Below are 25625 nucleotides of genomic sequence, written 5' to 3' on the forward strand. Positions count from 1 at the left end.
AGCAGTATTTGTAGTTAAAAGGATAATATAGGGTCCCTCCTAATGAGGCATGAATGTTGACTCTTTTTATGTTTTTACTAGTATTTTGTCTTCAGGCTGTATTTTACTTATTGCTGTATATATCAAGAAGTCTAGGGGGGGTGGGGTGCTGTGTTGCATGATTACCCCCTTGAGATTCTTATTCAATGCTATCTGTCTATTCTTTACTCCCGGATGCCCTACAGGCATACTATGGGTATCAGGTATTCTATGTAACATTTCAGAAGGTGGAAATCCCATTTCAGAATGAGGCATAGTTCCTATGTTTAATAAGGCTAATGGGATGTATTTTATTTATGACATTTGTTTTTAATATCAATTTGGCTAATTGGGCTTCTACACATTTGATTAATTCTTTTGAGTGGCCCAGAACTCTGAGGGTGCTATGGGGTGTGGTATTCCTATCGAATAGGATCTGCCAATAGATTAATGATTTTTGATGTGAAATGTGTCTCCTGGTTCGGATCAATGTAGCTTACTAACCCATATTGAGGTATAATTTCTTCCAATAAGACTTTTGATACTGTTTGGGCTGTAGCCTGGGAGCTTGGGAAAGCTTCCACCCAGTAGGTCAGTTTGTCTACTATGACTAATAAGGATTTGTATCTCCCAGCCTTGGGTAGATTAGTGAAATCTACCTGGACCCTTTCAAAAGGCCGGTAAGCTGCTGGACGACTCCCTATTAACTTTTGGGAGTTAGCACAATTTATTTTTTGTAAGTTATGCACCCCTGCACCTCTTGTTTAGTTAATTTATATATACCTTTGCAGCTAAAGAATCTTAGGAATTGCTCAGCTAGAGCTCGGGGAGCCTCAGTGTGTTTGTTGATGTAATCTTTTTTAAATCTTCTTAGTGTATTCTTTTGACAATTCCCTCCCAGCTGGTAACTTCCACTTACCTCTTTGTAATCGTCTCCCGATCTTCTGATAAGCCTCTATCTCTTTTTCAGAGGGGTGGGGGGGGATTCTTGAGCTTCTCCTTTTTCAACCTTTGGGGCACTTACTTTTAACAAAGCAGCACTTTTTGCCTCATTGTTTCTCTGTGTGTTTAGCAGACCTCTTTCTTCCTGAATTTTCCCAAAGGTGTGCACCACCCCAAATGCATATTTGGAATCAGTGAAAATTGTCCCCTTTTCCCCTTCTAAGTCTTAGCAAAGCCCTGTATACTGCATACAGCTTACAAGCCTGAGCTGACCACCCTGCACTTAGGGGCCCAGATTCTGCCACCCCTCCCGTCTTCCCATCTATGACTGTATATACTAACTTTCTTTTTCTTTCTACCACCCTTGTAGATCTATCTACAAGCCATTTCTCCCTTTCCTCGAGTTCTTCTCCTTCTAAATCAGGTCATATTTTGGTCTGTAATTCTACCATTTTAGTACAGTCATGGGGGGTGGGGATCCCCTGGGACTGCCCCAAACAAGAACTGGGTAGGGTTTTGTGCCAGGGTTGGTTTTTTTTGTTTTGGTTTTTTTTTTTTTTTTTTTTTTTTTTCCCCTAGCTCCAGGTCTTGGGAATGGATTAGAATAGCTTTATATTTCAGAAGCCTGGTATCTGTCAGCCACTTGTCAGCTTTCTGCTGCAAGATGCTTCTCACATTGTGAGGGGAGTAGATGGTTAATGAAGCCCCTAATGTTACCTTTTTGGCTTCTTCTACTAATATTGCCACTGCTACAATTGCTTGTAAGCAGGTGGGCGATCTCCTGCTGACAGGGTCTAGGAGTTTGGATAGATATCTGACTGGTTTCTTGGCCCCTGCCCAGTCCTGGGTCAGAACCCCGTGGGAAGTGTGGTTGCTCACATCTACAAAAAGCTGGAAGGGCCTTTTTAGGTTAGGGAGACTTAATATTGGAGCTGCCATGAGGGTTTCTTTTAATCTTCTGTAACTCTCTTCATCTTTTTCATTCTACTGAAGTCTGTCTGCAGTAAGTTTTCATATAAGAACCTTACCATTTCGCTGTATCCTTTGATCCACTGTCTGCAAAAACCCAAAAACCCCAGCAATTGCCCGATTTCCTTTCTGGGGGCGGGCAATGTAATTATCCTGACTTTCCTCAACTAGAGGACAAGTCTAAAAAAGCATCCTTTAGGTCAATTACACTATAATAGAGTATAAGGATTAGAGACTGTGGGTAACTGCTATTAGGTTTTGTATTGCTAATATAGGTGTGTTATGTCTGGACATGCGGGGCTCTAAGGTGCCCCCCTTTTTTAAGTCCTCGATTATTGGTTTCAATCCCTTCCTTCTCTCTAGAGGGATGGGATACTGCTTTACCCTTATGGGGCCTTCTGGTCTCTTAATTTTAATGTGAATTGGTTTCATGTCTAATTTTCCAGCTTCCCCCGGAGTGTGCCAGACCCTGGGATTAATTTTCTTTTCATCTTCAGTAGTTAGGTTGTATAAACTTACCATGAGTTGTGAGTCTTTTGCAATTATACTTATTCTTAATATTACCATAAAATCCCTCCCCAATAAATTGTATTCTGTTTCTTCCACTAATAACATCTTCAACACAGATCTTATGATTAGATTCTATTTTTACATTTATTTTTTTTTTTTTTTTTAGGACAGGGACTTAAAAGGGTTTCCCTTTAGTCCCAATGACAGTCATAAAATCCTTACCTTTGATACATCTAGGAGGCAGTCCTTGGACTGTAGTTCTTGAGTAACCTAAAAAGATTTACAGTAAGAGCATTCAGGAGCACTTACCTGTTTTGTCCTTTGTCCCAGTTTCCATGGGGGCTTTTGAGGTAGCTCTGGTTTTCATGTTGTTTGGGCGGTTTAACCTCTCCCAGTTTAACCTCCCCTGTATGGGAAGGCTGGGACTCTTTTAAATAGATCCGGTTTGTTCCTTTCATTATTGCTACCCTCTGTGTTTTCTCTCCTCATCTTACACTGAGTTCTACTGGCGGGAGGAGATTTTTTTTTTTTTTCCCCTTCAGTGAGAAGCGTGTGTTTGTGTGTGTGTGTGTGTGTGTGTGTGTGTGTGTCCCCGTGTTGTGTGAGATGGAGGGGGGAGGGGAAGGTTGAGAAGGTCTTGTCGTGTCTGCAGCTGATATTTCTGCATTAGGGGCGATGCAGACTGATCTGGAGGTGGGGGGAGGGGGGGGCGGCTGCCGAGACTTGTGCTTATGATGGAGGAACTTGGTATGGGGGTGGCAGCTTTCCCCATACTTACTTTGTAGCCAGTTGTCCTAATAGGGAACAGCCACGCGCTGGCGTATTCCCATAGCCTGGCATAATCTAGCTCTTCATTGTCCCACTCTCATTTTAGGTGTAAAATGTACAGCACAACTTTATATTGACCAGAAACAAATTTGCTACCGATTTCAAAAAACCATGGTCGAGAAGCGAAAAGCACTTATATTTAGGCCTGCAGAGTATTAGCAGCAGCTTGTGCTGTTTTTAAAACTGCCGCCTGCAGGAACGGGCTTTCCCCACGCCATGTGCCCAAGCGGCGACCAGCGCTGCCCACGTGTGGCAGCCGTGCTCCCCCCCGCCGCCACCGGGAGCCGCCGCCGCCCCCGCCGCTATCGGGGTAGGTCGGAGCCCCCTCCACTTCCCCCTCCCGCCGCAGGGAAACTGAAGCCGCCCTGCACCGCTGCGAAGGGCAGGGGCAGGCAGAGCCCCCCGCTCCCTCCGAGCCGGCACTGCTGCGTCTGCCGCTGCCGTGAAAGTTTTTTAAAAACTGCAGAGGCACGATGCCTGCGGCTGCATGGGGCTGCGCAGCCTTTTTTCAAACATTAACTTTAGGGGTATTTTACTGTTCCCTTGTCCCATATTTAAAAGTTTTCTTACCGTATTCCAAGTCAGTGTCCGCAAGTTGTTCCGAGAAGTCAGTTACCCGCGTGCTAAAATGTGTATTTCAGTCCTACCCCGAACTGAGTTTTTACCAAGTGTTTAAACTGGTCTTCTCCCGACCGAACCTTGCCAACCTAAATGACCACACAGCGAACTGGTCTGTGGGTTTTTCGGCTGGAAAATGAATGAGCTCTCTTTTACCTGTTTTCCTGGGCTCCCTGAGCCCACAGCCAGTGAGGTTACCAATTTCTCAAGTCCACGAGAACGTACCTTCCCTCCCCCGACCTGTCCGTGAGTGGATCCCTGTAAACTCCCAGAGTTTCAGGTCGTATGCGTGTTGTGAGTATACCCGAGTTCTTTTGCTTCCCCTGTAGCCGACCACCTCCCTCGCGGGCTAGTGGAACTGCGGTTTTTTGGGGTCCTCACTCGCGCTGTGACTATGTCACGTCTCACTCAAACACACACCCACCCACGCGCCACCCTACCACGCAGTACTCACGGCTCTTTTTCCCACGTGGATTCTTTGTGCACGTTATTTTACGAGTGAAAAATTGCTGCAGCCTTGGAGATTTAACTCCGAATTCCGAGAGCTCTGGGCCCATTTATACCCTTTCCTTAATGTGGCTTTTTGGCTGTTTTCGGAATCTGATTGGTTCTGTGGAGTTCCGCAGTCCTGTTGGGCTGCTGAAATCAGCAGGGTGTCGCCCGGATTGAGGATAGGGAACTCCCTGGATACCCCCAAACCAGATCATGTCGAGGTCACCAAGTTTGTTATAAATGAAAATTTGTCCAGCCAGATTAATATTAAAAATAAAATATTTATTTTGCAATCAAATTCTATCTAGCCAGCCACAAGGAAAGAACAGAGCCGAGCCCAGGGTCGGCCCTGGGTGTGCAACAAAGAAGTCAGCCTCAGCAGAGGTTTTCCTCCATGCCCACACATCTCCATTCTGGTACAAGTGGTTTTTATAGGGAAAATTCTGCCTCAGGACAAGATTTCAGCAATCAGTCTTTTCTTCTATTCAGAGTCCGTATGTTAATAAGATTTTCTTTTTTGGTGATGAGGGAGAACAAATCAGTGTCTGGAGTTTGTTAAATCCCTTGATGAAATTTACAGGAATTTGGGAACACTGTATTCACATGTATCTGCCTGAGGATTTCCATGATATCCATCTCGGATCATTCACGCAAACGATCAGTACCTGGGGTTTCTGTATCTCCCCAGACATGGCCCATCTCCTGGCGAGCTGTACCTTCTTACTTGTAAATCAGTTTCCAATCTACAGCCGGTCTCACCTGCGCCTGTGAGGGTGGGGGGAATCCTAATACAAACATGTATACTCTAACAAATATTCAATATCACATATATCATATTAGAAATGGCGCTAATTATATCTACTACACATAACAGTTACCTATGACAGGCTGGCCTTGCAAGACCTTAAGCTCCCAGCATTCTCCTCAAATCACCTCTGAGGTCTGGCTGTTTCTTGTATGAGCCTCCCATGACCAATGGTGAGATCCAGACATCCTCTGCAGTGCTGCGTTGACTCCTATCAGGCTCTCCCCTGCTGCTAGTTGTGGCTGAAGCACACATATCCAACTCTTCCAGTCATGTTCAATTGCAGTTTCAAGCTCAGCCACTGAACTTGCCTCACTGGAAAAAGGAAGAATCTCCCTCTTGCCATGCATCTAAGCAGGTGCAGTTTGCAGATTTGGCAGTGGCAGGCATCTTCTGCATGGAGAGAGAGGGAAAGTAAAAACAAAAAAAAACAAAACAAAACAAAACAAAACAAAACAAAAAAAAAACCCAAAAAAACCACTACCAAAACAACAACAACAAAAGGCAACAATTTTTGGGAATATTCTTTCATGGAAAGATCTGGGCTCCATCTGACATCCCAAGACCTGGGGGCCTGGTGATTCAATACATATCCTCTGTCTCCTGTGTATTGTGTAGGCATGAACTTTTCTGTTTGGAGTCCACAGTATTTTCCCAGAGTGGCATTGCACAAATGTACAATATTCAGTCATGGACCAGGAAGATACAACAGTAACATTTTAGTAGTATTGCCCCCTCTTTTTTCCTTTAGACCCACTGTTATGTGTACAAGGGTTTGTTGAGCATGAACTGAACTGTTTTCTAGCTTGTTATCAAATTATTCATTAATATCCGGGTAGACCAGCTATATTATTTCTCTGTCCTTATTGTAGGAAGACAGTCTATGAAAATATCTGGATTTTCAGAGTATGAAGGATTCAGAGGCTCTTTGTTAGTGTTGCTCTTGCCCCTAAAGCTCTCCACATTTATCCTTTAAGGTGTCCCACTGACATTTATTTCAGATTTGTGCAGAAATTTTTGTCTTGTTTGTTACTAGCTGTATCATGAGGTATGTTTCAGGCACTGCTTTCCTTACCTTCGAATGTGCGACAAGTAATAAATGGTATTTATGTATCAGCCAAAGAAATCCACATTAGAGTATTTTACTTTGCACTTGTCATGGGTTTAAATGTTCCCATAAAGTCCATGATCATTCCTCTACTTAAGTGTTTGGATGCCTCAGGGCTACATGAACTCGATCCTTTGTTTAAGCTCACACGATTGGAGTTAACACTTTAAAGGCAGTCTACCTACAAGTGTATAGTGTCTGTTACCTGCTGAAGCCTCGGTAAGCTAAGAGTCTATCACAATATGTAACTATAATCCTGAGTGCAAGAAGAAAACAGCAGACAGTCATGATGATGCATTGAATATGGCCCTTTTACATGAGAAAGAGCACAGTCCACAAAAAACAGATAGCCTTGTATCAAATTTGGGTCAACCTTTACACAAAGCTTTCAGGAAGATGAAAAATATTTTCTTAAAAAGGTCATTATTTTAGAACACATCATGTTTCTTCTTGTTCTTTTTTCCTGAGCTGCGAGATTATGAACATAATTATGACAAAAAGATTTGCTGGTTTGTTAATTTTCCTACAAAGGCTAGCAATAGATTGGACCCTAATATATGCCATCTATTACAATGTTAGCCTCGGCTCAGCTGAGTTTAGAGATTATGTATTGAAATCTGCAAGGCTGCATCTCCTCTACTGTCTTTCTCCTCCCTAGATTGTGCCAGAATGCATTAAACTCTCCTATGGGGACATTAATGCACTTTCCTGCAGTAAAATCTCAAGATTTTCTGCCTAATTTTTCTGCAGCTGGAACAAGCCCTGTATATGCAGTGACTACACTATCTTCATTATAAAGAACATTGTTTTATACTGATACCATTCCTTAGATCATAGTTCAGATCATACTTCAGGGTATTGTTTTCATCCATGCTGAAAAGCATAGGCTGTTTCCAAATAATCAGAGAATAAGCACTGTACAGAAACAGGAGGAGGGCAACTTTATGAATCCCAACTCCCTGCTACCAACCTGAGGAACATGAACATCTTCATTAGTGCCCCAGTAAGAATGCAGGCTGTGAATCAAGGAACCAGCGCTGAGATTTGGTTTCTGCCTTGGTTTGGTTTGGATGAGTTCAGCGTGGTTCTACCCTGCACTTTCTGCATGATGTACTGTGAACTACGTACTTGCAGCTCAACCATCAGAGGCACATGGCCTGTTTTCTCAATCTGAGAGAGCTGCAGTGCCCTCTTTGAAGTTTTACCAGATTTCCACCTATGTATTGAGTGCAAAATCCATTAGCGAGTAAACAGGAGGCTAAGCAGTACCCTTCCTGTGTTGTCTAGTTCTGCGTGCCTCACATCTGATGCTGCTACGTGGTCTCATGTAATGACACAAACTTTATTCTTGTGAGTCTCTGCTGCAGGACATAGTCTAAGATGCCTTGACCCCATGTTTTTTTCTCTCCCAGGGACTTGCTACAGTGGCAATGGCCAGTTTTACCAGGGCACAGCCAATGTCACAGCATCTGGCATTCCCTGCCAGAAGTGGAGTGATCAGGTGAGTGTCAGTGTGAGATCCACCAAATGGAGAGCTGTGCTCGAGGTTTGCTTTTCCAACGAGTTTCCTAGAGTCAGGCAGCCCAGTCTCAGTGAAAAGGACAAATCGGGAACAAGCTGCCTTCATTCTTGAGCTCACTGGTGTTTTATAATCTCATAATATTTCAATCTGCAAGTTTCCCTTACTGTCAAGATGTGTTCGGCTGAAATGCTGTTTCACCAAAGGCTGTCTTCTTTCACTCCTTTGGTTATTTGTTTTGTTTTTTTTTTTTTTCCATTTTGTTTTAATAATAATAGCAGGGAAAATCATGCTGAAACTCTAATACAATTTACTTCCTTCCCCAAGGCTCCCCATTTGCACAGGAGGACTCCTCAGGTTTTCCCTGAGCTGTTTGATGCTGAGAATTACTGCAGAAATCCAGGAGGTGAGAATGAGCGTCCCTGGTGCTACACAAAGGATCCAGCTGTGACCTGGGAATACTGCAGTGTGTCTCCATGTGGAGATGGTAGGCAGCTACACTTTATGATTTCTGCCACTGTGGTTGTTTCGTGGCCATGCAAGGTGTTCACACCCTGAGTACACCAATCTGTTCTGTCTTCTGGATTCAGCTAGTTCTGGGTCTTCTCATAGTTTTATTCAGTATCTTTAACCATGGGGTTTAATGTGCCCCATGAAGAGGGGAAAATGAAGACAGATGAACCAAACACCTTGCTTAGGTTATATGAATGCCAAAGATAAAGTGAAATGTCCTGTGGTATTCTGAAAAATTGATTTGTCACACTGTTTAGAAGGTAGGGCTTCAGGCTGTTTTCCAAAGTTGTTTAGTTTAGGCTGATTTTTTTTTCTGTAATAACTGCCCCTCCAATTTTAACTAAAAATAAGCCCGAAAATTATGGAAACATCTTTGTTCTTTGCTAAGCCTTCGTGTAATTTCTTGTTCAAAGAACAGACCAATTTTTGAAAAATATTTCATCTAAGATTCCTAGCTTCTGGATTTCAGTACTTAGAAATAAGACTGCATTTGGGAACTTCCCGCACAGGGAACAGAGGTTCTATGGACATATGTGGACACAAGTAATTGTCAGTTTAGGTGGAAATTAAGAATAAGAAGAGTTTAAATTTAATTCTGTTCTCAACCATTGCATGCAAAGAGTAGCATTTTCTAGAATGTCTCAGAAACTACTACACAGTTAGTTATGTGTTTTTTTCCCTAATAATTCAGCTAAGTGTGCTTTAAACTATTTTTTTCACATTAAAGATGCTGAGATGCAAATGGCTGGGGGCAAAAGGATATTTGGCAAATTTTTACTCTCTAGTTACTTGGTCTAACACTCCTTCCTGCAGATTCCTTTTAGGACACATGATACAGTGTGGTTTACACTGTGCACCATTGATCTTTCCCACTGCAGACATTACTATATTTGAATACGGTTGAGACTATCAGATGTGACCTCCCATTTGTAACTCTTGTGAATATTCTATACCAAAACTGTGTTCCCAGCTTAATGGGAACAATATATTAGTCTTACCAGATCTTAGATTTTCACATGTGGCAAACAAAGGGGTTTTGCTTCCTGCAAACCAAGCTTCCTTAGTATGGTCCTCTCATGTGGTCATAGGGCTGTATCTGTAATGTCAGTAATTCCCTGGGTGACAGGCTATCTCTGTAAATTCATCTTCTAAAAAGCTCTATACACTAGCAGAGGCATAACCCTCTGATTTTATTTGTATTACAGCATTGTTGTCCCTGGGAACAAGAAAACCAAATGGAGAGCCTCTAAATCTTCCCCCTCCTCCTCCATTCTCCCCTACATACTCCATGACTGTTATCATCTCGATCATCTCTAGCTTTGCTCTGGTTGTGATCTTTGCCATTATCACCCTGGTTTGCTGCCGTAGCCGAAAACAGTGGAAAAACAAAAAAAGGTAAAGCTTGGAACTTAATTCAGTGCAAGAAATGCTGCTTTGGAAAAAGGGCTTTCTTGTTCCTGAGAGCCAAGTCCTGTGAACACCTGGGAGGGGACAGTAGTTCTCCCTTTGCCTGTTGGCAGCCCAGTGTAAGTTCTGTTGAACTCCTGTGCAAGAGCAGAAGGTGACCTGGTGACTAGCGACATGGACATCTTGCTGCAAGGCTGCTTCAGTAGCCCTGCTGCACCTTCCTTTTTCATCCTGAAATAAATAAGCTCAGGAGGAGATGTAGCTAGTCATCTCCTGGCTAAGGGCTGTGCATACACTGACCAAAAATTGCTCCATTTTTTCAGAGAGTCGGAGACACCAACTCTCACCACTCTGCCCTCCGAACTGCTCCTGGACCGGCTGCACCCCAACCCAATGTATCAGCGCATGCCTCTTCTCCTCAATCCAAAATTGCTTAGTCTGGAGTATCCCAGGAACAATATTGAATATGTGAGGGATATTGGGGAGGGAGCATTTGGGAGAGTCTTCCAAGCCAGGTAAGCACTCTCTTTGTGAGTCTTCTTTATCTGAAGGTACTTGTGAAAAATCAGCTCTGGAAATCATCCATCCATCCATCCATCCATCCATCCATCCATCCATCCATCCATCCATCCATCCATCCATCCACTCAAATGCATGTGTACACAACATTCAGGTTTGAATAATTGTTTTTGTTTTCCACTGCTATTTGTCAATATTGGTTAAACATTTGTTTTGCCACAAATTACTCTTTTCTACTTTCTAGTAGAGGAAATGCCTTACTCACATACTAAAGTCTGGTGTAAAAGTTCAGCTAAATTTTGCCAAGAGTACTGCTTGTGACCTATTGTGAAGTTCTTGCATTTCCCAGTATTTACGAATTGTCAGTGTGTGGTGAGCTCTATTATGACACCAGTACTGATCTTTGTAATTATTTTGTAATTAACAAAAGTCATTGCGTCATGCTACAATTCAGTCCAAACTGAATTTCAATTTGATTCCATGGCAAAACCAAACCAAACCAAAAACCCCCAAAAACCCCTCCCTACATAAGCCAGTTGGGGGGCAGAGGGCTGATGAGTGTATGGTCATGTGTCTGTTGTGTCCCAGCCTTAATGGAAAATGCACATCCAAGATTTATAGATGCTCGTGGGTGAAAGGAATGGCAAAAGCCAGAGTATCTGCAAAAGTATACATTTTTTTTCTTGGTAAATTACTCACATTCCATGGAAGTAGCTTTTATTGTCCCTGACCTCCAATATTAGCACAGCCCAGTGGGTTTTGAATAAAGGGGTAGTGTGAAAAGGAAGGGAGACAAAAAGATGGATTAAAGACAGAAGGAGAGAAAGAAAGGAAGAAAGGAAAAAAGAGAGATCAATGGTCCTGGCTCCACCATCAATTCAGCTGACAGAAAGTTTATGGTCTCAGGGCACATGTATACCTAGGCTTTGTGGGGATACCTTTTTATAGTAAAATTTCTGTGCCCTAGAGCTAATTTCCTCACTTCCTATACAAAGTGATTTATCATGGGCACCCCCTCCTTCCAGACCTTTCTGGAAATGGTTTGGGGGCTTTGGGGGTCTTGAGTGCTCTTGATCCCCCCTTGCAGTCTATTCCCACCTACTTCTCAGCCTCATTCCTGCACCTCTGATGTACGGTGTTGTGCTTATCTCCAGGAACCAGAACAAGGACACTTGTCTCAGAAAAATGTTGCCCTACCTCTGTGTGGTTCCTTTCTCCAGCCATAACAATCCTTCGTTGGCTCCATAGCTATCTGGATATCAGTGTTTGAGTAACATGCATAGATTCTCTTATCTCTACACTTCTACAGTGTCCTCTTTAGTTAGTTTCTCAATTTTTCTTTTTGGAATTTGCAGCCACTGTTAAATGTTTTAAACCTAGCATATTAGAGAACAGCCCAGTTCTGATAATATCTTGGGAAGTGAGGTTGCATACTTTCACAAATGTGAAAAATCTTTAATTGACAACCCCAAAAATGAGGAGGATGGAAGATATCTAGTTTTTCTTGACAGGATCCATAATTTCTGCAAGACAATCTTTGGACAATAATGTTTTCCTCCTAAAGTCCCATTCCCAAATTCCTAGAAGAAAGTGTACAGTTCCCTGCTTTGTCAGGGCAGTAATCTTTGTCATTTGCAATTAACAAGTATGGGGCATGGCTGATTTTGTACCTGTATCTAGAATAGTGTATGATGACCTCATAAAAACCCAGGGAAGAATCTGAGTCCCACCATGGGCCAATATCTGCTTGGTGAAATGCTTCTGTTGACTGCCAAAGTAAAGGACTATCCTTGCAAAAAGCAGTCATAATGCAGATATTTTTAATGTTTATAGTTAAGCTGTTGATTTACCTGCTAGAATATGAGTTCCATACAGGTTAGACGTGTTACAGCTGGGAAACAGTTTCAATAGCTGTGATGGACTTCTTTTTTTTCTAATGAAGAGATAAACTATTTCTAATGGAAGAAAAGTAAGCATAGTTTTCTTTATTACAGAGAGAACTAAAAATAACAAATTTCAAAGGGCACACAGTGGGATTGTCACAGATGCTTAGACTGTGATGAACTGTTAGCCTGGATGGCCAAACACATCTGAGCTTGAAACAAGAACACAGCTATAGAAACTGCACAACAGCTGTGCTTGGGGCACTGCACACCAGGGGCAAGGGCAGCTCTTGTCCCGGCCTTAGCACAGCACTCAGGGTGCAGGAGTCTTCACCTGTGTGAGCAGGGAAGACATTCTGCTTCCCAAGTGCTGCTTTGGCCCTACTCCGGGGGCTTTAATACAATTTGAGTGCTTCACAGACCTTTCTAAGGTTGAAATGACTTTCATGGATATCAGGAAAGACTTCTCAAAGAGCATTCAAATGTCACCAAAGTGCTAGTTAAGCAAGTGTCAAAGTGGTGTAAAGATCTTTCATGTGGATTTCATCCACTTCAGCACTGCAATTTCTTTCAATTAAGCCTTTTTGTTATTGTCAATGGAAACTGAGAGAAAAAGACACAGGAGAAAAAAAGGAAGTATTACATCTTATCTAGAATTTGCAAAGGGAGAAATACCATATCCTGAGAGATGCTTGCTCTCTGTGGCTCAGGGAAGGAGCCCCAGAAATATTGCTTCTTAGGGACCTCCTTTCTTATTACAATTTCTATCAAAAATGCCTCCAAGGCTTTATAATTCCTTATAATTAAGATATGGACATTTCTGTGCACTTGCTGGCAGATCAGTGCAGACCGCTGATCCACTAGTACAAGCTGTGTGTCCATCCAGGTTACTGAAACTATCAAAACTCAAATTATTGCCTTCCCATCTCAGAAGGATAAAATGTACTTTCCTGCGTGTGTTAAATGGACATCTTGAGCTAAGTTTAGCAATCCTCTTACTTCTCCTGCTCTCATGTTTCTCGCTCTTCTGTAAACACAGCTCTGCTGTCAGTGCCAAGCAATGCCTTTGCCAGTTGGCTGCTGTGAGTCCTGATTCAGTGTTTGCTCACTCCTGGGTCAAGCAACATGTTAGGACAGGAAGTGTCTAGCTATCATTTACTAGCTTCTCCTGAAAGGCTGCTCTCTTTACCAGGAGCAGCTTCACACTTGGAAGGATAAACCATGCTTAAAACAAAATTCAAGACCTGGTTCAGGTCTGTGACTGGTAGGTCCTTGTGGCTGATTCTCCTCCTGGGAGGACCACGCTGGCCTCACAAGGCCGCCAGAGCACCAGCTCTGTGCAGTTCAGTGCAGACCAGCAAGCAAGTTTTCTTCCAGAGCTGGAGATGTGTGGTCCAGGCTAAGCCTGAAGATCAGGACTGCCTAAAAGCCTGGATATGGAGTCTTTGCTAGAAGGCCAGTATGGGGCTTTTGCTAGTAGGCTGGTAGACCTACTCTACAAATGCACAACTTATTGTCCCTCCTTAGGGACAAGGCTGTTCCTAAGGTCAGAGTTTCTTGACAGAAGTCTCCTCATGTTCTGTCCATCTGCAAAGGGTATTTATTTGACCTGATGCCTTATATATAGCTGAAAAATAGTGTGGGTTCAGACTAATACAGGTACAAAATACAAGTTCAGACTGCTCCTCATTTTTTTACATAGTTACTGCTTTGGAAAGAAAACCTGACTGGGATCTTAAGTCAGACATTCTCCAGTTAGGCTCGGAGTTAAATTCTTAACTGCACTGCTGGTTAGTTCTTTGAACGGCGTGTACTTAAATGCCAATTGATGCCTCTGGTACACAAATCCATTGGTGATGAAACAGGCAAAGGACTGTTGCTGTCCACCCTGTGCACAGTGTAAATTTCTCCTCAGCTCTTCATTATTTGCAATAGAGATTACATAAGTTAATTTCTTTTGATGCTTCCCATTTCTAGGAGAAAATGAACCCATTTTTTGAAAAACACTCACTCTTCTGGCCCTCCACCTGAATTCTCCAGGTTCAGAGGCAGCAGTTTCTCACTGCTGCCCTGTAGATGTGCCCCCATCATTGCGGCATGAAAGAGGTCAAATTTGATAGCTGTCTGCCAAGACTTCAGACAGCCTCTGCCTCTGTGCCAGAGCAGTGTGAGTTTCTCAGGTCTGCTAAAAACTGTATTGCATCACAATGAGCTACCAAAGGTGAAACTTCTATCTTTTACCTGAGGGCCAGCTTAACCTCACTTGGTTACATTTAGGTTAGTTTTCAATACAGAATTCAGTGAAATTTGGTGGTTGAGTGTGCATAAACCTGGGGTGAGTTTCTGTCTACAAAGCAGGCAGGACTGAGCTCCGTCCACCCCTTCTTTGGCTTTGTGCTGGGTCTGCTAGTCAGAGCTGATGGTAATCTATGAGACTCTTTGGAAGACATAGAGCTGTCCTATTTTTACTTTTAAATTCTCTATTTGTTCAGGCTGCTGCTGCTGGCTCTAGTGCTGAGAATTGACAGCAGGTGGTAGGTGCTCATACTCCTCCCCTCCTACTAGACAGGGAACTGCTGCCAGCACAGGGTAAAGGAAGGAAGACATTGTGCTGTAATGGAGGCAGTAGCAGACAAGTGTGGGGTCTGATCCTCTGCTCTGGAATGCCAGACCTCCTTGCCTGTGTGTCTCAGCTGTGATGTAGCCACCTCTGATTCCTTTCTTGATGGACACCCTGCCATCCAGTGACATTTGACATTTACAGCATCCAAGCGCAACTGTTGCAACTGCCACATGTCTGAAGTGGAAGACAAGGAAGCTGGAAGTTTGCTTTGGAAATGGGAATCTCCTCTAGGTGCTACTGAGCAATAGAATAACCTGGCATTTGAGCAATGGGAGGGCCATCAGGCTGGTGTAGCAACATGACACATAAATGGGCACTACTCCCCGTGGGCTCTGGCTGGCTACCTGTATGGAATGTGTTTTAGCTGCAAGGCCCCTGGGAAGAATTTGCGCAGGACACAAAATGTACGTCTGAGGTTTAGTGCATGTTTGAAGAGTGGAAAGTTACTCTTCTCTGGCAACAGCTACCTAAATCTTTAGCAAGCCCATCTAACTAAACTTGTTGAAGGTGCAGGGACCTGTGGATAAGAAAACAAGTTTGTTGCTCTAAGTCAGGATTCTGTTTCCTAAGGATTTGTATCTGTAAGCTTCAGTTGAAGATTCACAAGTGTATTTACACGCTAACTTGTTTTTCAGATAAGGCACAGGTTTACTTTGTCCTGTCACGTGTTTCCACAAATCTTGAAGGAATATTAACTGTTTTCTAGATCTCAGCTACACCACATTAAATCCAGCTGAAATTAGCAAATGGTTTTATACTTGTTAAAGGTGCATATACATGCCACACACACATACACAGAGAACAGTAACAAAAGGCTATTTTCCTTACAAAACCAAGGCAATACACTTCCTGTAATTGTTACTTTCACTCTAACAGCAGCCAGATATACGAAAGTCACCACTGCCAGGTATGGGAAAGAAGGCTCTTTCATAAATGTAATAAAAAATAGGTTTATTTTTAACTCCACCGTTACATGCCAAAAGTGAATTGTTTGGACTAAAGAGTCCATCCTGTCCTCCATTAAGTTTATGATGTGATCTCCAGCCTAGGGAGCAGTTGCTTCTTACCAACATGTTACTTATTTATGTCCTAACCATACATGGTAATGAATCTGTAATCAGCAAGACCAGTGATCAAAAAAAAAAAGCTATATTGAATTTAGTCCTACCTGACCCAAATTAAACACCTCTATATTGCAGTCCCAACAGTCCCAAGAGTTGAAACTGGGCTTTAAGGTTCCTTCTGTTGGTTCTGGGGCCTTCCAGTTTTTTTTTTTTTTTTTTTTTTTTTTTTTTTTTTTTGGTCAGCCTCTCCTTTTGCATCAGGAACAGATACATAATTACATTTAGTGTTGCATGTATTCATCACTGGTGGTTTCCTTTCTTACCTTTCCTTTCAGGGCCCCAGGGCTGCTGCCATATGAACCTTTCACCATGGTAGCAGTGAAAATGCTGAAGGAGGAAGCATCTGCAGACATGCAGGCTGACTTTCAGAGGGAAGCAGCTCTCATGGCAGAGTTCGACAATCCTCATATTGTCAAGCTTTTAGGTATCTCAGTGAGGCATCCTGTTGCCTTAACAGGATGGTGCATCATATCAAAGCCTCCTCATGTTGCTCTGACTATACTGCTGGCCATCTTGCTGCCTAACTCTGTTTCCAGTCTAATAACATTGATCCAGATGTCTTACAGGGAAGATGTGAACTTCCTAGAACTGTGATTTATTTTATGGGTACTGAAAAGAAATAGCAAAACTCTTGTTAGATTTATAGGCCGCACTTAATATTGTGATGTCTGAACACTTAATAGCATCTAAAACACCAAAATTAAATGAACAAAAATCCAGCCACAAAAACGGTCTCTTCCTTTCCTTCCATTCTCATGTGAAAGGAGATCCTTCTTTGTTGGATTTTTAAAATAAAGTCTTGATGCTGAAGCTTGGCTAATAAGGCACTTTCTGAGAAGAAAGCTGCTGACAAAAAATATTATTTTAAAAGATGGTAATTTTTTTTTTTTTCTGAAGTAGATGCTGCTGGCCACCTTTATATGGCAATCCTGCTCTAAGTTGCTATATGCAGATCTGAGTCTCATGAACAGGGGCGTCTGAGATCTTAGTTTATTTCAATAGGAAGCTCCACAACATTTTGGACAAACCACAGTTTAGGGAAAGCTGGGTTGATGCAGGTACTTTGGCTACAGAAAAGAAAAGCAGGAAATGCACCATGTTTGACTAAACTTTGTGTTTATTGTTAACATATTTCAGGCCAGAAAAGAACAAAGGTACAGGCATAAACACTGTGACATCACGGGGTTGTGGAGAAATAGCCACATTGTTAAAAACAGCTTAGATGATAAATGTTTCACATACATTTGCCATGCTTGTCAGATCCTGATGTCATCAGATTTGGAACAGCCATTTGATTTTCCTCAAATATTCAAATATTAGGTCATCAACCAGAATTTCAGATTTCACAATAAGTTGCATCACCAATTGCTAAATGATGACCCTAACAAAGCAAAACACATGCATTTTAAATGTTGGCCTTTGCTGGTCAGCAGTTAGGAGCACAAATATTACTGTATCACTGTATGATCAGTAAGGCTCATGGAAGTGTGGTTAATGCAGGCCCACCAATAAAGCTGATAAAGTGCCAAGCATGTGCCCTTCAGTAGGACTGCATTCTGCATCTAACAGATATGGCAAATGTTTCCTTTCTTCTATCTGTTTTTGATTTGTCTCTCTTTCATTTTTGAATATCTGTCATGCCAAAAATAATTGCTCAACTAAATTTATTTGCATGACTTGTTTAAAAAAAAGAAAACTCCATAAGGGCAGGAGTTTCTTTGCAATTCAAGGGTTCCACTGAACTCTTGAACACTCCTCTTGCAGATACTTTTGTAGTCTTTCTGCATATGTGTCATCCTTACAACAACATTATTGTTGTAATAATACAATAATCACAAGAAATAAAAGTATTAAAAAATAACATGATCAGAACTTTAAAGGTTACTTCCTGAAAGGCCTTGAAGTTACACCTGGGAAGCGGCAATACTTAAGTTGATGCTAACTTAAGGATTGGCCCTTAATTAAACATAGCTCCAAAACTCTGTGTTTTACCTGGGATGTCAAGAAAAATTGTGCATGCAGGCATGTACATGACTTGTTAGCATCATCCACAGAGCTCAGCATTAGATCCCTGATGAAGGAGCTTCAAAAGAGGCAGCATGCATGATGGATGCATACGGAGTGGATGGTATTTGCATGGTCATCTCTCTTTTGTTGAAAGCCTCCCTTTTGTGTGAGCATTTTTGTGCTTTTTGGCTTTGGCACAGCAGAACTCACTTTGCTACAGAAATGACCTGTGTGGTCTGTCCTCTCCCAGGCGTGTGTGCAGTTGGGAAGCCGATGTGCCTGCTGTTCGAGTACATGGCCTACGGGGATCTGAACGAGTACCTGCGTGACCGCTCACCCCGCAACCTCTGCAGCCTGGTGCAGGGCAGCCTGGACACGAGGCTGCGCCTCCCGAACCCCCTGGCGCTGTGCTGCACCAGCCAGCTCTGCATTGCCAAACAGGTTGCCGCTGGCATGGCGTACCTCTCTGAGCGCAAGTTTGTCCACCGGGATTTGGCCACCAGGAACTGCCTCGTAGGGGAGAATATGGTGGTGAAAATTGCAGATTTTGGTCTCTCAAGGAACATGTATTCAGCTGACTATTACAAAGCAAATGAGAACGATGCCATTCCCATCCGCTGGATGCCCCCTGAGTCCATTTTCTACAACCGCTACACCACAGAGTCTGATGTGTGGGCCTATGGGGTGGTGCTGTGGGAGATTTTCTCCTACGGCATGCAGCCTTACTATGGGATGGCTCACGAAGAGGTCATCTACTATGTGAGGGATGGGAATGTCCTCTCCTGCCCAGACAATTGTCCTCTGGAGCTCTACAACCTGATGCGCCTCTGCTGGAGCAGGTTGCCTGCCGATCGGCCAGGCTTTGCCAGCATCCACCGCATCTTGGAGCGCATGTACAAGAAGGCCGTGGCCAACATGTCTGTCTGAGGGATACGTTTCCTTCCTTGTCTCCTGTGTCCACCTATTCAGACTGACTTGGACCAGCCCATGAGCTCCTGAGCGATGGTGGCTTGACATAATGTCCCATTCAGGGAGGAGAAACAGTTCCACTGCCAAGCAGAAATATAGACTGTACCCCTTTATGCACTTCCTTGATCAGGACTGTACCTCCCAAAAAACAGGGCTGACCTTTAGCCACCAAGACAGGACTCCTCAGGTTGGTGAGAGTGCTGGTCATGCTAACCCAGTACTTATATTTAGCATTTCCAGGAGCACAGAGTTGCCCAGGGAAGGCAAATTTATGTTTCTTCCTAAGCACTGCTTCTTCCCTTCCTAACAGATCCCAACATGCCCTTCTGCATTTGCCTTCTTGGTTTTTACCATTTTTCCCCCTTCTCTTACATTTTCTAGTATTATTTTAAAAAAAAGGCTGCAGAATTCAATCTTCTTTTGGGGATACCATTTATTATGTTATTTTTGCATAGTATTTACTATTTTGTTTTTGCATACTTAGTCATTTTTGCAGAAAAAGGATGTTTCTAAATCTATAGGCCACTTTCATTTTCCTTTTAACTTCCACTCTCTCTCACTACAATAACACTCACAGAGTCAAAACAGGAGCTGGACCACAGGCAGCCACCTGCCTCTTGTGTTACAGAGATAGGCAAACTCCTGTCAAGCATGACACTTTCCATTTTCTGTGGGAAATCCAGAGTCACGTTCACTTGATGTTTGTTAAAGTCTCACCTAAAAGCTTTCCTTAAGCATCTCAGCACATCTTACCTACCTTCCCCTGAAGCAACAATGCCATTTGGTACTGTGGGAGAAATTCATCCCAAAGGCCTGGTGCTGCACCTCGTAGGCATCCAAGGTGTATTTATTTGCCACTGCATGGTCTTCACCATGCCAAAAGTAGGAAGAACTGCATCCCCTCTTGCAGAAGCATGGCAGGTTGTATTAATTGCTTATTTCCTTTTCCTTTACAATCTTTGCCTCCTGTTTCTGGTTTCCTTTCCTGACAGACTTTCCTAAGTCTGACTACAGTATTTGCTGGCCACCTTTCCTTGTGCTGCAGGTTAGAGACAGAGAAGTAAGGAAGGTGTGTGTCGGCCACCAGTGTCCTTCAGAGACAACCTGTCAGTTAGGAGAAAGTGGAGAAAGTGGGTGCATGTAAGAACTGCAAACTGTCCATCTGCAGGGCAAAGATGAGACTGCCTCAGTTACAGATAGCCCACAGCCCATCTCCAAACACCAAAGGTTTCTCTGCTAAAAGTTCTCCAAATTGTAATGGATACTTCAGTACCAGAGAAAATTTTATTCCTCTGGTGACAGGTGTGACCTTTTAGCTCCTTGTGGAGTGAGGAGCAGTTATGCCAGAGCTCCATTGCTAATACAAAATATAGCCTGAGGCAGGGATGTGCAGTATGACTATAGAGTGCAAATGAATGAGTGTTTAGTGTGGCTTCTGTAACTGGCACACACTGGTTTAGCCTACCCAGAAAGCAGCACCAGAGAGCAGCTATCTGTGGTTTCTGAAAGGTAAGCTTGAAAAGGTCTGTGAACCATTTTAAAGAGAAGAACTGCAAAGTTCATACTTTTTTTCTGCTGCTCTCCTGTTTGTTGGGGTTTTATTTTGTTGGTTTTCTTGGGTTTTTCTTATATAACCAGAGTTCGTTCTGATTGCAGCCACAACAGCATGATTTAATGTTTTCAGACCAGCGGTGTCACCTTCAATTGGAGCAAAGAGCTTGCAATTACCAAAAACAGTGGCAAGAAAAGAGGTCTGGGCTGCAAAATGTTGAAGTACTAAAATGGTATCTGCACAGTGAGCACAAAATGACCAGTGCTGTCTTACTCATTTAGCAGTCCTCATCATGCTATCACACAACAGTTTACTGAAGTCTGGATGCCAAAGACACCCTTGAAAATCCCAAAGCCTTCAATTTCAATAAAAATTTTTATTGGAGTTCCTTATATAGTTCCTGTTATCGCATTATGACCACCTTGCAGTGTGCATGGTTGAATTTGTTAGGTTGTATCAGCTCCCTGTCTCTCTTCCCTGTTCTGAGGAGGCAGAAGTGAGCAGGCAGGTCTGGAGGGATGGGGGTGATGCTGAGCTGAGTCCAAACACACAGCCCAGGACTTGCATCATCTCTGTAAGGGAGGGGGCACATTCAAAATCCTTGCAGTACTCAAGGTATCAGGCATTTTGTCACCGTCTTTAGAGAGGACAGGGTCAGAAGCTGTGTGTGGGTAGTGGTGTGGGTCCAGGTACCCAGCACCTCCTCTGAAGCTGGAATGATTCTTGCGCTAAGCAAAGCGCTCAGTAACAGGTGCAAAATCTGCACCATGTGCTAAATGTACACAAACACACCCATTTACAGTCTGGAGGACAGTCTGCCTTTGTGTCTTCTAGGATCCCAGTGCTGCCTTCAGTTGTTCATTCTCCCATTCCTCCAGGAAAATTATTTCAAAACCATAATCACAGTCTTCTTGTTAGCTGCCTGTAATGCCACATGCTAGAAACTTTCTTTGTGAAAGAAAGACTCCTATGAACTTGGAAGGATAGCCCTTTTTATCTCATTTTTCTAACCCAAACGCTTGTCTCAGTGGCCCCCTATTTAGGATTACAGTGGAAAATTTGGTCTTCCTCATCCAGCATTCCAGCCTTTGCATTGTAAGCATATACTGAAATGTGAAGTAGTCAGTGTCTGCAGGTCAGGAGGGGAAAAGCTTCCTTTCTTGCAGGAGGAAAGAGATCATTCTGAGACAGAGAAGCTCTCAGCAATACATTCTCCAGGGATGGTAATCACTTCTGTGCACTGATCCATCAGGAGGGCTTAGCACCTAGATGGTGCTGTCCTTTGAGGATTAAATTGTAGCAGGACTTCTGCTGCCTTAGTGTGTAGCTGGATATTACCATTTTCTTCTGCTGTATGGTTTTCAGCTTGCTAGGAGCTGGAGGTTGACTGCTTTCATGATACGACTTCTTTCACAGATTTTTTTTCTCCTCCTTATGTTTAAAATTCTGATGTCTTCATTCTATGTCATACAGTGTGCAATGCCAGATTCTTCTAGACTTTCTGTACAATTATCATGTAACATGAATTTTTTGAATGGGAGTAAACAAAGGGATTATGAGAGAGTAGAAGTGCAAGAAAAGTTTGTTGCTCAAAGAAGTTTCTTGGAAGCAAAAATATTTTGCTTTTCTAGTTTGTATTTATAATTCATCTGGAGAGAGAGGATGAATCAAAAATGAACATTTTTGTACTCATTTTAGAACATTTGTGTCCTGCAAGGTAGAACACTTTTCTACATTTAGTTCTGTCCATCCTGGCCCAAAAAGGGAATGCTTCATGATTTTGCATGTCACCCTTGTGCAGGGACCATAATAACATACGAATTTAAAATGAACCTTTTTGGTGCTTTGGTTCCCATTCCCACTGATAGCAAAGGGAGCCAGCAATCTGGGGAACTGGATAAGAACCCCAAGAAGAGGATTTGCAGCACATTTGATGTACCCATTCCCTTTGCAAGTGTGCTGCCTTGAGCACTGGCAGCACATATACATCTTTATCCTGGGTGACCTATGTGAAATCTGACTAACTGAACAACACAGAAATCCTTTCACGTTCCTGTGCCTTTATTTGACAGGTGCATTTAAAATGCACTTTTATAAGCATAAATTCTGTAATTGATTGAATACTGTTTACAACATGATCAAATTTGGTTCAGATCCTCTCGAACACTGTGGGCTAAACGTAACTGTCTCGTCTCATTTACCCAAAGGAATATACTAGTTAAGTTCTTATTCTGTGAATGTTTGTTGTATCTTCATAAATGATGGCTTTGAAAGACATCCCTAGCAGAGATGTACATTTCTCATTATCTAAACCTGTGTAACTCTTGTGTGCAATATTTTATAAAATAAAGAGACATTGAAAAGGATAATACTAGTTCTGTTCTCTCTGTTCTTTTCCTTCTCCAGCATGTTTCTGAAGTTTTTTGCATTTGTTTTTGTTTTTGTGGTTTTTTTCCTGAATAGGGATATGTTTCATTTTACTAAAATATCTTCGTTACAGTGATTATACTGCAGGCAGTTGCAGTAATAAGTTAACTTATTATGTGTGCTGAAAGGCATATTGTTTTGGTGTGTTAAATTGGGTGCTGTAGGAACACATTAAGAAACTTTACATTATGAGAGCACAGTAAGGTGGGACAAGGGAAAGGAGAATGTTTGTACAGTAATATAGAATGGAGTCCCTTTATGACTATCCCAAGGTGTAAGATGCCTCACACAGATAGGAATGACATCTGTCTCCCTCCAAATATCAGCTGGTATTTGTGCCTGGATTCTGGTCTCACACCTAGATGTGTGGAATTTAAGTGTGATATAAAATCAAAAGGAAATTGTTGTTTGTAGAACACAACTGAGCAAAGTTTCATGCTGATGGGTTTATCTAAAAGGCTAAAATTTCTTTTTTTCTGCACACAATCCTTGAAGATGAACTCACTCAGTAAGTCTATGGGAATTTGAATATTTAAAAATAAATTGCAAATCTTTAACAATCAGAAATGGGGAATCAAACAAAACTTTCTGACTACAATTAGTCAGGCAAACTGGGAAGTACATTCTTTATTTCTCTCTCTTCCCCTTGCCACCCGCCAATACAATCTAAAGTGTTTTCTGCAAATCTTCTTGCTAGAAATCTTTGAGGAAAAAGTGTTTTGTAAATATTGCTGAGCAAGTCATTAATGAATTAGGAAAGGAGCAATATTTTCATCCTCTCAGTCAGATTGAACCATATTAAAGTGTTGACTGTTACATGCCAAATTTTTCAAGGCACAAGAAGTGGTGCACTCATTTCCCACCACCAAATGAACAGACTTTTGAATATGTAGAGAAACATTCTTCTAGCCTGGCTAAAAAGTTGACCCTATGACAGAACCTGTTTTCTTCAGCAATACAATCTCTGCCAGGCTTCCCTCCTTCCCACCCCCTTCTGAGGTCACCTGAACCAGACAGCTCAAGGTGATGTCCCCAGTGCCTTGTGTCACCCTTAGTATTTTGGGTAATTCAGCCATCCTGCATGAAGCAATGAGATTAACTTGTGGCTGGGATAAGCAGAAGCATGTAATAGATAATTTAATTTTCCTTGACTTTTATATGTGATTTTGTAAATGCATATCCTTGTGTTTGTGTAGGTGTGTATGGGAAGAGGGTGAGCAAGCTTGCTTTGTGGGGAGGGCAAAAGAAGCTTCACTCAATCCTCTATGAAAATTCCTTGTTGTGTGTTTTCATTCATTTGAAATCTTTGTATCTTCAGCTGAATGTAATGACATCTCACTTCCTCAAAGGAAAGTCCTAAGAGGCCTTTGCTTGAGGTCCTAAGAGGCCTTTGCTAAGTTTCTGTCATTGCAGTGATGTGGGAGATGCTGCCCCTCTGCTGCTGGTGTGGAGCTCTGAAGTACCATGAAGCAGCTTTTCATATTTCATAAAGAATCCAGAGGATTTAAGTGGTGCTCAAATGCAGGATTAGGATAATTTTATTATTAACAAGAAGGAAAAAAGAGAACTAAAACCACCTATCAATTCACTTATTCCACCAAAACCACAGAGACTATCATAATAATGTCATGGGTGTTTTACAAGTTTCTCAGCCTTGGGAGAAACATTATGTACCCATTCACTGACAAATCTTTAGAAACTCACCTTTTCATACAGTGCTGTACATAGCCAGGAGCATTCCCGGGAGGCCTCTGTCCGTACTTAGTGGCACAGTGGCCAGTTGTAACTGTAGAAAGGGGAACATATGAGGAGTTCGAAGCTGCCATTAAAACCAGAACTAGGAATTTTCTTCAGTGCTGGAGTGGTAGCCCTTAGCAAAGGTTATACTTTACACCACTGACACATTCAAGTGCTAAAACAGCATCTTATAGTATCCCACAAATTTCGTATTGAATAAATAAGGGTTTAATCAGAAACTGATAGACAGAAGATTTTATGATAAATCTGGACTAAAAAGCAATCAATTAATTAATTTATTATATTTATTGAAGAAATATTTTCTTCTGACTGCTGGGATGCTTTAAATCTTTTTCCATTTATAGGCCAGTGTGCTTACTTTGACTGTGAGATAACCACACCATGTATTTCTACAGGGCATGAGTGAACACATTGAAGCACTTGTATGTTTATTTGCCCTCCCCCATGGCTCTTACATAAAAGAGATGTTACACTTTAGGAGTTTATATAGGCTAGCTAACTTTTATGTAAACAAAAATCTTAATGGAATAGGGGATCTGTGCAGAAATGAGGAGTGCTAGATGAATGAATGGGCGTTATTCACATTCTGGATGCTGAGATCATGCTGTGCTAAATTTGATTTCTTATTTAAAGCAGTGCTAGCTTCAAAGCAGTGACACTGAAGAACAGGAGGGCTTTGGTTATTGTGAAGAAGCCTGTGTCTGGCTGCAAACAGAGGGGATGATGTGGGACCGCTACACAGGAAGTGCAGCAAGAAGTAGGGCATTCCTCAGCTGAGGAGCACACCATTTTCCTGAGGGATATAATACCAGGCACAGTCAGTCCTATGCCAGACTAACTCAGATTTGACTGACATTTATTTGCAGGGCTGTTGTTATTTTTTCTTCTGTTTAGGAACACAATGAGTTCTCTTGATGCTCATGCTCCAAGACTCTGAATTCTCCACACCTTGTGCTCTTCTCAAGGCAGGCAGCAGGACAGCCCTGCTCTCTTTTCTTTCCTCCCAGCAATGCACCACTTTCATCTGATCACAG

At 42.3% G+C, this 25625-nt stretch overlaps 1 protein-coding gene across 1 annotated transcript in view; it reads left to right on the forward strand.

Moving 5' to 3' along the window:
- The window catches only part of MUSK (muscle associated receptor tyrosine kinase), a 63713-nt gene extending 40938 nt beyond the window's left edge, over positions 1–22775 (forward strand). The window contains exons 12-17 of the mRNA XM_041711295.2: positions 7703–7791; positions 8137–8296; positions 9528–9717; positions 10053–10244; positions 16154–16302; positions 18136–22775. Of these exons, the coding sequence (XP_041567229.1) occupies positions 7703–7791; positions 8137–8296; positions 9528–9717; positions 10053–10244; positions 16154–16302; positions 18136–18812 (1457 nt within the window). The 3' untranslated portion in view covers positions 18813–22775. The remainder of the gene's footprint in view (positions 1–7702; positions 7792–8136; positions 8297–9527; positions 9718–10052; positions 10245–16153; positions 16303–18135) is intronic.
- Positions 22776–25625: the final 2850 nt, after the last annotated feature.

The sequence above is a fragment of the Taeniopygia guttata genome, chromosome Z (assembly GCF_048771995.1).
Source record: "Taeniopygia guttata chromosome Z, bTaeGut7.mat, whole genome shotgun sequence".
In the NCBI taxonomy this organism is placed as follows: domain Eukaryota; kingdom Metazoa; phylum Chordata; class Aves; order Passeriformes; family Estrildidae; genus Taeniopygia; species Taeniopygia guttata.